Here is a 14,532-nt window from a genome sequence, read left to right as displayed (position 1 = left end):
TGGCCATCTGTGGTTTCTGATGAGTTGTCTTCCTCTTTTTTTTTTTTAAGATTTAATTTATTTATTCGTGAGAGACACAGAGAGAGAGCAGAGACACAGGCAGAGGGAGAAGCAGGCTCCATGCCAGGAGCCCGACGTGGGACTCGATCCTGGGTCTCCAGGATCAGGCCCTGGGCTGAAGGTGGCGCTAAACCGCTGAGCCACCCGGGCTGTCCAGTTGTTTGCCCCTTGCTGCTTTCAGGATTTTATTTGTCTCTGGCTTTTGACAGGGTCTGTACTTCAGATATTTGTTCCCTGTTGATTTCATCGTCTGTGTACATTCCTAATAAACCATAATTTCATACCAAACTGATAAAGTGACAGGATTTCACTTTAAAGCTATAGTCATATACTATTTACTTAATAATTACTTGCAAATGATGTTAATGCCACAAGGAAGCATTAAGAAGGTATTCAGTACATATGGATCGAATGAATAGAGGATTGGATAATGACTCAATCATAAAACATTTCCCCTGCCTAGACGTTTTTTTAGTAAATGTCTTTATTGAGATATAATTAATTTCATACAATTCACTTACTTAAATTGTACAATTTTTGAAATCTTTACAGTGCAGCCATTATCATCTAATTTTGGAATATTCTGTTCTCCCAAAATAGAAACCCAGTACTCATTAGCAATCACTCCTTTCCTCTTCTACCCCCACAACCTATACCCCTCCAGCTCTAGGCAACCACTACTCTACTTTTAGTCTATAAATTTGCCTATTCTGGACATTGAAGTCATACAATATATAATGCTTCTTTTATTTGGCATGTTTTCAAGGTTCATCCTTCTTATAATGTATATTACTAGTACTTTATTTCTTTTTATCGCCAAAGAATATTCCCATAGTATGGATAATACCAAATTTTATTTATCCATTTATCAATTCATGGACATTTGGGTAGTTTCTACTTTTTTGGTTCTTAGGAATAGTGCTACAGTGAATATTTGTGTACAAGTGTTTGTGTGGACCTATGTTTCATATATCTTGGGTACATACCTAGAAGTAGAAATGATGGAAAATCTGGTAACTATGTTTCACCTTTTGAGGAACCACCAGACTATTTTCCAGAGTGGCTGTACCAATTTTACATATCCACCAGTAGTATGGAGGTTTCATTTTCTCCACGCCCTCATCAATATTTGTTACTGTGTTTGTTATTCTAGTCATTCCTAGTGAACATGGAATGGTGTTTCATTGTGGTTTTGATTTGCATTGTTTTTGTGGCTAATGATGTTGAGCATCTTCTCATGTGCATATTGTCCCTTTGTATATCTTCTTGAGAATAGTCTGTTTAGATCCTTTGCTTGTTTTTTAATTGCGTTCTCTTTTTCTTACTGGATTGTAAAGCTTTTTATGCACAAAGTCTGGATATATTTATCTTTATCATTTATATGACTTGCAAATGTTTGCTCCCATTCTATAACTTGTCTTTTCATTTTCTTAATGGTATCATTTGAGCATAAAAGTTTTAAAATTTTTTAAAGTTTTAAATTTTGACATATCCAGTTTATCTATTTTTTTTTCTTTTGTTACTTGTGCTTTTGGCTCTGTTATCTAAGAAACCATTGCTTGACCAAAGGTCATGAGATTTACTCCTATCTTTTCTTTTAAGAATTTTATAGTTTTAAAAACTTATATTTAGGTCTGTGATCCATTTTGAATTAATTGTTGTGTATGGTGTGAGGAAAGGGGTCCATCGTCATTCTTTTGTTTATGGAAATCCAGTTGTCTAACTACCATTTACTAAAAGACCATTTTTTTTCTTCATTGATTTGTCTTGGCACTCTTCTCAAAAATTAATTGACCATAATTGTAGGGGTTTATTTTTAACTCTCAATCCAGTTCCATTGATATACATGTCTGTGCTTATTCCAGTACCATACTGTCTTGATTACTGTAGCTTTGTAGTAATTTTTGAAATCAGGAAATATGAGTCTTCTAACTTTTGTTCTTTTTCAAGATTATTTTGGGGATCCCTGGGTGGCACAGCGGTTTAGCGCCTGCCTTTGGCCCGGGGCGCGATCCTGGAGACCCGGGATTGAATCCCACATCGGGCTCCCAGTGCATGGAGCCTGCTTCTCCCTCTGCCTGTGTCCCTGCCTCTCTTTCTCTCTCTCTCTGTGTGACTATCATAAATAAATAAAAATTTAAAAAAAAAAAAAAAAAAAGATTATTTTGGCTATTCTGGGTTACTTCCATATCTGTGTGAATTTTAGGAAAAACTTAATTTCTGAAACAAAAAAGGCCAGCTGGGGTTTTTATAGGAATTACATTGAATGATTTGTAGAATATTGGTATTGTAAACAGTATTGTCTTATGATCCATGAACTAGCTCAGAATTTAGCATTCTTTCAAGCCTTCTACTGATCATAAAGCAAGAGCTCAGAGAAGTGAGGTGACTTGCTCATAGTCCTACATCTGTGAATGATAGAACTGAGACTCAAACTGATTTTCTCTGTGTAGTCTTCTTTCTCTCCATCATGTTTTGATGTTTTCCTTGTCCACTACATAGTCTAATGTAAGAGAGGAACATAAAGGAAGATCCATGCGATTCAGATCCATTAAAGAAAGGATCAAAATCATATTGTCATTTTATTCTTTGAAAAAAAAAATTGGGGCAGCCTGAGTGGCTCAGCGGTTTAGCGTTGCCTTCAGCTCAGGGCATTATCTTGGAGACCCCGGATCAAGTCCCGCGTCGGGCTCCCTGTGTGGGGCCTGCTTCTGCCTCTGCCTGTGTCTCTGCCTCTCTCTCTCTCTCTCTCTTTCTCTCATGAATAAATAAATAAAATCTTAAATAAATAAAATTTTTAAAAAATTTGTAGGGCAGCCTCGGTGGCTCAGCAGTTGAGTGCCACCTTCGGCCCAGGGCATGATCCTGGATTCCCCGGATCGAGTCCCACATCAGGCTCCCTGCATGGAGCCTACTTCTCCCTCTGCTTGTGTCTCTGCCTCTCTCTCTCTCTGTCTCTCATGAATAAATAAGTAAAATCTTAAAAACAAGAACCTTTGCTTTCACAATTTTTTTAAATTATATGCTTCTAAATTCTTTTTTTAAAGATTTTTTTTTTTTTTATTCATGAGAGACACAGGGGTGGGGGAGAGACACAGGCAGAGGAAGAAGCAGGCTCCATGCAGGGAGCCTGACGTGGGACTCGATCCTGGGTCTCCAGGATCACGCCCTGGGCTGAAGGCGGCACTCAGCCGCTGAGCCACCCAGGGATCCCAAAGAGCTTTGTTTTAATTAGGTAAAAGAAGTATAGCAGACTATAAAGATTATTGGATTAAAGTAAGGGAGTTATAAATTGAGCTTTAGAAGGCTTAGCTATCGGAGAATAGTAATGGATTATCCAAACTTTAATCTTTCATTTATACAGTTGCTTTAATTGTAAATAAAACTGAGATGCACACGGTAGATCACACCTGTCAAAAAGTTTACATTTGAAAGTGGCTCTAATTTCACAAATGCTGTAGGTCTTTTCAAAAGGATTGCACCTACAATTTATTTTGGCAAAGATGCTGTTGTTTGATTGATAAGGAATAACTTCTCATTATAACTTTTGCCTTATATAATTCTTTTAAGAATATTTGTTTTCCTAGCCTAGGATTTTTTTGAGATTGCAAATGATGAATTATGTTGGATAAGGGAAATGTTATTCTGCCTTTTCTTCAGCGGAAGATCCATCCAAAAGCTATGTGAAATTAAGAGACTTTGTGCTTGTGAAGCTTTGTCAAGATTTGCCTTGTTTTTCCCGGGAAAAGTTGATGCAAGGATTCAGTGAAGCCATGGCAATAGAAGCACAACAGAAGTTCAAAATAAATAAGGTATTTTTATTCTATAGAAGGAAAATGTTACAGTTTTGAAGTTTTCTTTCTCTCTCTCTTTTTTTAAGTACATAACTTAAACATTGCAAGTACATTAAGAATACATGTGTGGGAAGTGGCAGTGGTTGAGAGTACAGGCTCTGAAGGCAAGTTGCCTGCCTGGGTTAAGATCTGGTTACGCTCTGTGACTTAACGGCAGTTTAATTTCCTCATTAATAGAATGGGAAGATAGTTGATTTTATGGCTATATTAAGTGTAACAAGAAGAATAGAATGGAAGGTATCATCTTATTTTTGCTTTTTAAGAAAATGTTTGCTATGGCAAATAGTTAATTCATGTGAAGTATATATATATTTCTATATATTTGAATTTTAAAGTAGTAAATATCCTAAAATAGGTACAGAAAAAATATTCTGGCAGTTCAGAGGAGGGAATTTAGTTTATTATATTTATGTATGTAAGGGAATCAGAGTTTTTCATGGTACGGAGCTGCATTTGATCTAAGTCTTGAAGAATGGATAGGATTTGGATTATGAAAGTATGTGAGGGGCTCCTCGGTAGCTCATTTGGTTGAGCATCTGACTGTTCATTTTGGCTCAGGTCATGATCTTAGGATCCTGGGATCAAGTCTCATGTCAGGGTTGGCACTCAGCTAGAGTCTGCTTGGGTGTCTCTCCCTTTGCCCCTCCCCCCAGTTGCACGTGGGTGTGCTTTCAAAAGAAAAGAAAAAAAGAAAGAAAAGAATATGAGATGAATAATAAGGACTGGTTTATGATGCTGTTAACCTCTCCTCCCTTGCTTCTAAGGTACCACAGTTCCTGATTTTTTCATTTAGCACTGTGGTCATCTTTTTAGAGATGCTTTTCCTCTTCTGTATGTTCCCTAAAGATGATTCTTCCCCAAAGTTCTTTATCCAGTCTTTATTTTACTTATTCTACCTGGGTGATCTCATTTAATTCTTCAATGTAGATTTTCCTCCTGTATTCCCAACACTGTATATCAAGTGTCCTGGGGCACCTGTGTGGCTCAGTCAGTTGGGTGTCCGACTCTTGATTTCGGCTCAGGTCATGATCTCAGGGTTGTGTGATTGAGCCCCTCATCAGGCTCCCTGTGGGAAGTCTACTTAAGATTCTCTCTCTTTCCCTCTTCCTCTGCCCCTCCCTCCCATGCTCCAGAGCATGCTCTCTCTTCCCCTCTCTCTCTCAAAATAAATGAATCTTTTTTAAAAAAAAAGGTTCCTGGCCACTAACCTTCACCAACTTAATTTTTTTTTAAATATTTATTTTATTCATTAGAGACAGAGAGGCAGAGACATAGGCAGAGGGAGAAGCAGGCTCCTCACAGGGAGCCTGATGCGGGACTCGATCCCAGGACCTGGGGATCATGCCCTGAGCCAAAGGCAGACGCTGAACCTCCAGAGCCACCCAGGTGTCCCACAACAGTTTAATTTGAACTGAAACTTTGCATCTTCTCCTTTACACTTTAATGGCTTCCTGGTTTTAAGATAAATACATGGTTTAGAAATATTCGGTATGTTTAGACTGTATTAAACTTTTAGAGAATTTATTTAGCAGCTAGGCTTTTAAAAGAAAGAGTAGGAACACATTTTTCAAAATTATGCTTTTTTTCTTAAAGGAATTAAAATTTAGTATGGCACACCAAACCCGTCATAATTTGGACCCTGTCAACCTTGGTAGACTCAACTTTCTACCACTTTCCTTCTTGCTCTGGCATTACTAAACCTCTTGTTATTTCCCAACTGTGCTATATCTTTCTTCTTGTTATATCGCTTTATGTTAACTATGCTCTTTGCCTGTGATACCCCCTTCTCTTGTTCCTCCATCTTTGTCTTGCCAGATATAACTCCTCTTTTCAGGCTCAGTTGAGGTCCCTTCTGGAAAGTTCAAACATCATTTTCCCATCTACCTTATACCTGATCTCCCTCTACCCCCAATAAATATATCAGTGAAACAACATAAACAGAAAAACTATGGGCTTTTCTTTTGGCTTCAGTGATACCAAAATTTCTTGCTTTTCCTACTACTGCTTTGTTTTTCTCTGCCCTTTAACTGTCACTGTACTACAGGGTTCTGAACTCTCCTCTTGTTTTCACTATTTATGGCTTTCCTAATCAATATTGCAGTTTTAACTCTAGACTATATACCGATATTGCTTAAATCCTCACTCTAAGACTAGAATTTTCTTCAGATTTATATGTTCTGTTGCTTCCTAAATCTCTCCTAGGCTGTGAAAACTCACTGTCATTCCATACCTTCCTCCACACCCAAATCCTTCCTCTTCTGTATTCCTAGAATCCTTGTTCCTTTAGTATTCTTACTGGTTCTTAGTTCATGCCTTCGTCATTTTTACCTTATTTAATAGCATAGCTTCCTAATTGGTTTCCCAGCCCCCCCTTTTTTTTTTGCTACCATTTCTATGTAGCTAAGAGAATGCTTTTCGTAAAACTCGTATTTGTGCACTTTGTTCACAACCCCATTTAAAATCTGTTACCTAGGAGCACCTTGGTGGCTGAGTTAGTTAGGCATATGACTCTTAGTTTCTACTCTGTTCTCACTTTACTTCTATGCACTAATTTTCATTTTGTGCTCCAGCAGTGTCAGGCTGCCTCAGTCTTGCATGACTGTGCTGTGCACACTTGTATACACACACAGTGCTCACCCCTCTTTCTAGACTGTCATGGTCCCTTCCCTTTAACGTTTAGCTCAGGTTTTCTTTCCCCAGGAATCCTCTTAACATTTATGCCATTCCCAGGCTGTGCTACCATAATACCCTATATATATTTCCATCATTAGATTGACCATACCTCAATCATTTTTGTTACGAATTAGGCTACTAGCTCCTCAAGGGCAGAGACTATCTTTTATTTTTCATCTGGTACCTAGCACAATTTCTGGCCCGTAGCAGATACTCCATATATCCTGTGTTCTTTTGGGAAAATGTCACTATTTTTAATTAAAAGTGTTCATGTTTTTCTTTTGTTTCATTAAGCAACATGCTAGACGGGTTTATGAAATCCTTCGACTATTGGTAACTGACATGAGTGATGCTGAACAATACAGAAGCTATAGACTGGACATTAAAAGAAGACTAATTAGCCCATATAAGGTAGGACTTTTCAGAGTCTTAAACATTATATTCTTATCACTGTTTAAAAATGGAGAAGAGGGGCCCCTGGCTGGCTCTGTAGAGCGTATGACTTAATCTCAAGGTAAACCATACCAAGTTTTCCTTAAAATAAATTGGAGAAGAAAGTGTAGCAATTGCTGGTGTATGGGACAGTCCAAATCATTTTCCTAAATTAACTTTTACAAAAGTGAAAATATTCTTCCAGTTAGTTATAAGAAGTCTTACTATCATAATTTTCCAGTGTAAGGTATAAATTTGTTTTCATTCACTTAAAAACTAATCCCAAAGATAATCTACCCATGGTTAATTTTTACTTCATTTGTTTGCCATCTTTTAAAAATCTGAATGCTCAGCTTTGTGCAGTGGCAGGATCTTAGCCACTGTGATACTGTGAGGTTTATCCAAGGCATGATTATTGCTAATTGAAAAATCTGAATGCTCAGACTCTTCCTGAATAAATTATCTTGTTAGTTTTTTCTAAGTCTCTGCTTTCCTAGTTATGTAAATTGTGTTTACATTTGTTCCCTTCTTCCTAAATATGGCCTTGGTTGCCTTTTTTTTTTTTTTTTAAGATTTTATTTATTCATGACAGAGAGGCAGAGACACAGTGAGGGGAGAGGGAGAGAGGCAGAGACACAGGCAGAGGGACAAGCAGGCTCCATGCAGGGAGCCTGACATGGGACTCGATCCTGGGTCTCCAGGATCACACCCCGGGCTGAAGGTGGCGCTAAACTACTGGGCCACTGGGGCTGCCCAACCTTTTTTAATTTTTTTTTATTTTTTTTAAGATTTTATTTATTCATTCATGAGAGAAACAGAAACAGAGACACAGGCAGAGAAAGCAGCAGGCTCCATGCAGGGAGCCTGACGTGGGACTCCATCCTGGGCCTCCAGGATCATACCCTGGGCCAAAGGCAGCGCTAAACCGCTGAGCCACCCAGGCTGCCCTTGGTTGCCTTTTTTAACCTATATACTTTACCATAGCTGAAATAGCAGCATAATAGTATTTACTTATTTTTTTTAACAGTCTTTCTTCTTACCCTCTACTCCCTACCCGTTTTCTCATCTCTCATATTTTCCTTTAACTCAAAAATTTCCCCGAGTAGATCAGGTTTGTCCTTATCATCATTTGGCCATTATTAAGGTAGATATTGCCCATGACAGCCTGTGTGAATGAGGATTTAATACGATGGTTGCAGCTGTGCAGTAAGCTGAGTGGGGAAAATATTTATTAATTTGTTCAATAAATAATGAGCACCTGACATGTGGTTGCTACATGTATACACTCTACCTGTAGGCTTATACAGTGCAATAGCTGGGAATATAAATGACAAATCCCAAAATTTTCTGTCTTATGGATTACCTATAACAGGTTGTAATACATTGTAATGGTCTGTCTTCCCCCAAAGTGTTCAAAGTAGCATTTTAGTCTTTGATATTTACCACTTCAGAAACATCAGAAAATTGGTAAAAATCGTTCTTTCCAAAGGTTTTGAGTTTTAAAGTAATATTAATTTGACAGATAGAAAATTTATTAATGTTGAAATTGGGGCATATAGAATAGTATAATTAGATGTTATTATGGCAACATTTCAGAGTACAGACGTACCTTGGAAATATTGCAGGTTCAGTTCCAGACCACTGCAATAAAGTGACTATTGCAATAAAGCAAATCAAATGAATTTCTTAGTTTTCCAGTGCATATAAAAGTGATGTTTACACTATACTGTATTCTGCCAAGTTTACAATAGCATTATGTTTAAAAACTTAATACCTGGGACACCTGGGTGGCTCAGTGATTTGGCGCCTGCGTTTGGCTCAGAGCATGATCCTGGAGTCCCAGGATCAGGTCCCATGTTGGGCTCCCCACAGGGAGCCTGCTTCTCCCTCTGCTTGTGTCTCTGCCTCTCTCTTTCTGTTTGTCTCTCATGAATAAATAAATATTTTTTAAAAAACCTTAATACCTTAATTTAAAAATATTTATTGCTAAAATATACCAACCATTATCTGAGCTTTCAGTGAGTCATAATTTTTTGCATCAAGTATCTCACCTTGATGTGAATGGCTGCTATGATTAGGGTGATGGTTGCTAAAGGTTGGGGTTGGATGTAGCAGTTTCTTAAAATAAGACATCAGTGAAGTTTGTCACATCAGTTGACTCTTCCTTTCTCTATAGCAAGTGATGCTATCTGATACATTTTATCTACAGTAGAACTTTTTTCAAAAATGGGAGTCGTATTCACAAATCCTGCTATTGCTTTATCAACTAAGTTTATGTAATATTCTAAATCCTTTGTTGTCATTTCAACAGTCATCAGGAGTAGTTTCCATCTCAAGAAATCACTTTCTTTATTCATCCATAAGAAGCAACTCATCTGTTCACATTTTATAAGATTGTAACAATTCAGTCACGCCTTCAGTCTCCACTTTCCTTTTTTTTTTTTTTTTTTTTTTTTTTAAAGATTTTATTTATTCATGAGAGAGAGAGAGAGAGGCAGAGACACAGGCAGAGGGAGAAGCAGGCTCCATGCAGGGAGCCTGACACGGGACTTGATCTGCGGTCTCCAGGATCACACCCTGCGCTGAAGGCGGCGCTAACTGCTGGGCCACCAGGGCTGCCTTCAGGCTCTACTTCTAATTCTAGTTCTTTTGCTGTTTTCACCACATCTGTGCTTACTTCCTTCACGGAGGTCTTGAACCCCCCTCAGAGTTATCCATGGCAGTTGGAGTCAACTTCTTCCACATTCCCTTTGTTAAGGTTGATATTTTGTCTCTTCCCATGATCACAAGTGTTCTTAATGGCATCTAGAATGATGAATTCTTTCCAAAGGTTTTCAGTTTACTCTGCCTGGGTCTATCAGAGGAATCACCATCTATGGCAGTGATAGATGTGTAATATACTTGTGAAATGTACTTTTTAAATAGTTAAGACTGGAAGGTCAAAATTTCTCCTCAATTCATGGGCTACAAAATGGATATTGTGTTAGCAGACATGAAAACAACATCAATCTTGTTATATATCTCTATTAGAGCTTTTGGGTAGCCAGGTTCGTTGCCAGGGAGCAGTGATTTTTTTAAAAGGAATCCTTTTTTCTGAGCAGTAGGTCTCAACAGTGGGCTTAAAATATTCTGTAAACTGTTGCAAACAGATGTGCTGTCATCTAGGTTTTATTGTTCCCTTAGAGCATAGGCAGAGTAAAACCAGCCTAAGGGCCTAGGATATTTGGAATGGTCAGTGAGCATTGGCTTCAATTTAGTCACCAGCTGCATTAGCTGCTAACAAGGGACTCAACCTGTCTTTTGAAGCTTCGAAGCCAAGCATCTCTCTTCTAGTCATGGAAGTCCTAGAAGGCATCTTCTCCAATAGAAGACTGTTTTGGAGTGCCTGGCTGGCTCAGTCAGAAGAGCATGTGACTCAGGGTACCTGGGTGTCTCAGTTAAGCATCAGCCTTTGGCTCGGGTCATGATCTGAGTCATGGGATCCAGTCCCGCATTGGGTTTCCTGCTCAGCAGGGAGTCTGCTTCCCTCTCTCTCTCTCTCTCTCTCTCTCTCTTTCTCTCTCTCTCTGTCACTCCCCCTCGAACCTCTAAACCTCCCCATCAGTCATTCTCTCTCAGATAAATAAAATCTTAAAAAGAAAAGAAGAAGATGTGACTCAATCTCAGGGTTATGGGTTTGAGCCCCACTTTGGGTGTAGAGATTACTTAAATGAATAAACTTATAAAAAAGAAGGCGGCTGTTTTGTCTACATTGAAAAGCTGTTGTTTAGTGTAGCCACTTTAATTAATTATCTTAGCTAGACCTGGATAACTTCCAGCTTCTGGATCAACACTTGCTGTTTCACCTTGCACTTTTATGATATGGAGATGACCTCTTTAAACCTCATGAACCAACCTCTGCTAGCTTCAAACTTTTCTTCTGCAGCTTTCTCACCTCTCTCAGCCTTCAGAGAATTTAAGAAAGTTAGGACCTTGCTCTGGATTAGGCTTTGGCTTATGGGAATGTTGTGGCTGGTTTGATCTTCTATCTGGACCACTAAAACTTTGTCCATATCTGCAATAAGGCTGTTTTGCTTCCTTATTGTTTGTGTGTTCAGTGGAGTAACACTTTGAATTTCCTTCAAGGACTTTGCATTCACAACGTTGCCTACTTTTTGGCTTTTCTCAGTTTTTTTTTTTTTTTTTAAGATTTTATTTATTTATTCATGAGAGGAGAGAGAGAGAGAGAGGGCAGAGACCCACGCAGAGGGAGAAGCAGGCTCCATGCAGGGATCCTGATGTGGGACTTGATCCAGGGTCTTCAGGCCTTGGGCTGAAGGCCGTGCTAAACTGCTGAGCCACCCAGGCTGCCCTTATCTCAGCTTTTGATACGCCTTCTCACTGAGCTTAATCATTTCTAGCTTTGATTTAAAGTGTGAGATGCATAATTCTTCCTTTCATTTGTTTTTTTTTTAATATTTTATTTTATTTATTCATGACAGAGAGAGAGAGAGAGAGGCAGAGAGGCAGAGAGGCAGAGACACAGGCGGAGGGAGAAGCAGGCTCCATGCAGGGAGCCTGACGTGGGACTCGATCCTGGGTCTCCAGGATCAGGCCCTGGGCTGAAGGCGGCGCTAAACCACTGAGCCACCCGGGCTGCCCCTTCCTTTCATTTGAACACTTAGAGACCATTGTAGAGTTTATTTCAATATTGGCCTATTTTTTTTTTAATGTTGGCCTAATTTCAATATTGTTGTATCTCAAGGAATAGGGAACGCTAAAGGAGATGAGGAACACCTGGTCGGGGTACAATCAGAACACACACAACATTAAGTTCATCATCATCTATGATTCATTTTGTGCCCCAAAACAATTACAATAGTAACATCAAAGATCACTGATCATAGATCACCACCACAAATATAATAGTAATGAAAAAAGTTTGAAATATTGCAAGAATTACCAAAATAAGACAGACATGAAGTGAACAAATACTGCTGGAAAAATGGTGCCAATAGACTTGGCTTGACACAGGATTGCCACAAACCATCAATTTGTAAAAAAACAAAAACAAAAACAAAACCCAACAATATCTGAAGCATAATAAAATGAGGTATGCTCGTATTAAAATGAGGTATGCAGGGATCCCTGGGTGGCTCAGGAGTTTAGCACCTGCCTTTGCCCTGGGGCGTGGTCCTGGAGTCCCGGGAACGTTCCACATCAGGCTCCCTGCATGGAGCCTGCTTCTCCTCTGCCTATGTCTCTGCCTCTCTCTCTCTCTTTCTGTGTTTCTCATGAATAAATAAATAAAATCTTTAAAAATGTGTTTCTCATGAATAAATAAATAAAATCTTAAAAAAAAATAAAATGAGGTATGCCCGTATGAAAACTTTTAGTGAAGTAAAATAATTTATTGAATTATGCATCTCTGATAATTATTTGACGTTTTATGTAGGCAGATGTAGTACATGAGAGATGATGAATTCTAAGTGTAAGCAGTCGTAAACTCATGCCTAATAGGAATTTCTCTAGTTCATAATAGCAAGTATTTTTTACTCTTAAAGAATGGTAATGAATTGATTTATTTTATATTAATATCCTCACCTGTAAACAAGTTCATCTATCTGAAACATAACTGAAAACTGGTTATTACTCTTTAGTTTCTTAATTTACAGCTGAGTATCACCATCCTTGCACTAAAGTCCATACACAGATCATAAATTCTTCAGTGCTTGTTTGAACTGTATTTATAGTAACATACATTTAAATAAGTTCAGTTATCCAATATTCTATCCCACTGAGAAAAACAAGAAAACTTGAGGGTTACCCATCCCCTACTTTAGGTTGATAGTCCCAATGTTTAGGGTAGGAAATCTACCACAAACTTTAAGAAAGTCTAGAAATGAGTTAAGTGTCCAGGAGGCATGGGAGGAGTGCTTATGATTTCCTTGTTGAGTGGATGCAGATGATTTTTTTCAATTTGTTGTTCCAGTCTGATACTATGTACTTTGTTGAGTTATTACAGCATTCTTAGATGCAAAGTTATATTTAAAAATAAAGAAAAATTGCTTAATGAGTATGATTTAGAATTTTTTTAGGTCTTTAAAATGTATGCCTAAAGGGGAAAGTTTGGAATATAAAATTTACATGTTTACTTTCACATTTTATGAAAAGAAATAATTTTGATTGTCACTGTTATTACTTGAGGTGTGAAATAGTTTGATAGCAAATTCTGTGCTGCCTTTATTTGAGGAATCAAGGTTACCTGCCAACCTAAACACACTCTTCCACTAAGAAATTATTTAGGTAGCTATTAGAAGTACTTGTACTTTACCTTTAAAAGTTTTTAAACACTGATAAGCCATTTGTATCAGTACCAAAAGGGGGGAAATAACCTATATTAAGTACAGTCTTTTTTTTAAGCACAAAAAGAAATACCATCCCTAATACAGAAGTAAGTTTCAGGTGTTCAAAAAAAAAAAAAAAAGATAAATTTGAACGATTTGGCTAAAAAAAGAAAAATTGGTATAGCTGCTTGGTTTTAGCATTAAAGCTTTTATATTGTTTCATGGGAATATTTTAATTTTTAATTGGTTTACAAATATAAAGTTTAGAACAATTGTTAATATCCCTGCATTTGGAATCTGGAAACTCAGTTTTGAGGTTTTTTTTAGAAATTGTGTAACTGTTGACAACTCATTAACACCTGGGTATTAGATTTCCCTTCCATGAAATGGAAGTGCCTCCATAGTTAGGAACTGAACAGAAAGAAGTACAATACAGTGATGCATGTTTTAAAAGATATCTTTTGACAAGTCTTTGGAATTAATATGCTTCCACACTATTATTATTTTAAAATTCTTACAAAAGAACCATATCTCTGTACTTCACAAAAGTGACAACTAGTTCACCCAAAGGAAATTAAGGAGCCCTCAGAGGTGGTGGCATTTTTGAGATTATATTGGTAAGCCCTCTAGGAAGATGTTAAAGCCAGGCAAGAAGAAAGGATTATTTTATGGAAGTAATAAACTCATATTCAAGCATTTATGTTAACATGAATAAGTTTAAAATAATGCCATCTTTAATTTGTCTTCATTATTTAAAAATTATGAACTGCCCTAATCTATGAAGGAATTAAGTTTTTGGTTTTGGGGGGAAAAATTATTCTAAAGCTTATAGAATACTATTCCAGTCTTAAGGAGTCCTTCCCTTCCTTTCCCTTCCCTTCCCTTCCCTTCCCTTCCCTTCCCTTCCCTTCCCTTCCCTTCCCTTCCTTTTCTTTCTTTTTTTAAAGTGTTTTTTTAATACATTGTTTAAAAGATTCATTTGTAATATAAATACAGTGGAATATATACAGCTTAAAGAATATTAAAGGTCAGTAAAGTAAATAACCTCAAATTAGTTATTTTAAAAATCAAATAAAAAAAATCAAATCATACCTTATGTGTTCATGAGGAGCTTATATAGTTTTTTTCCATAAAGCTATTTATAGGTATTTTTATTCCTGTGTATTTTATTATTTTAAAGACTTTAT

The 14,532-nt window shown here is 37.5% G+C and overlaps 2 protein-coding genes across 3 annotated transcripts in view; one reads left to right on the top strand and one right to left on the bottom strand.

The window, feature by feature from the left end:
- SLC25A12 (solute carrier family 25 member 12) overlaps positions 1–14,532 on the bottom strand; it is a 205,237-nt gene that overhangs the window by 173,638 nt on the left and 17,067 nt on the right. The gene's annotated exons all lie outside the window — the stretch shown is intronic.
- Positions 1–14,532, top strand: part of HAT1 (histone acetyltransferase 1) — a 67,566-nt gene that overhangs the window by 48,838 nt on the left and 4,196 nt on the right. For both annotated transcript variants that reach the window (XM_072810923.1, XM_072810924.1), the window contains 2 exons: positions 3,721–3,872; positions 6,882–6,998. In XM_072810923.1, coding sequence (XP_072667024.1) covers positions 3,721–3,872; positions 6,882–6,998 — 269 coding nt within the window. The remainder of the gene's footprint in view (positions 1–3,720; positions 3,873–6,881; positions 6,999–14,532) is intronic.

The sequence above is a fragment of the Canis lupus genome, chromosome 34, assembly GCF_048164855.1.
Source record: "Canis lupus baileyi chromosome 34, mCanLup2.hap1, whole genome shotgun sequence".
In the NCBI taxonomy this organism is placed as follows: Eukaryota; Metazoa; Chordata; class Mammalia; order Carnivora; family Canidae; genus Canis; species Canis lupus.
This window is presented reverse-complemented; position numbering and strand designations above follow the sequence as displayed.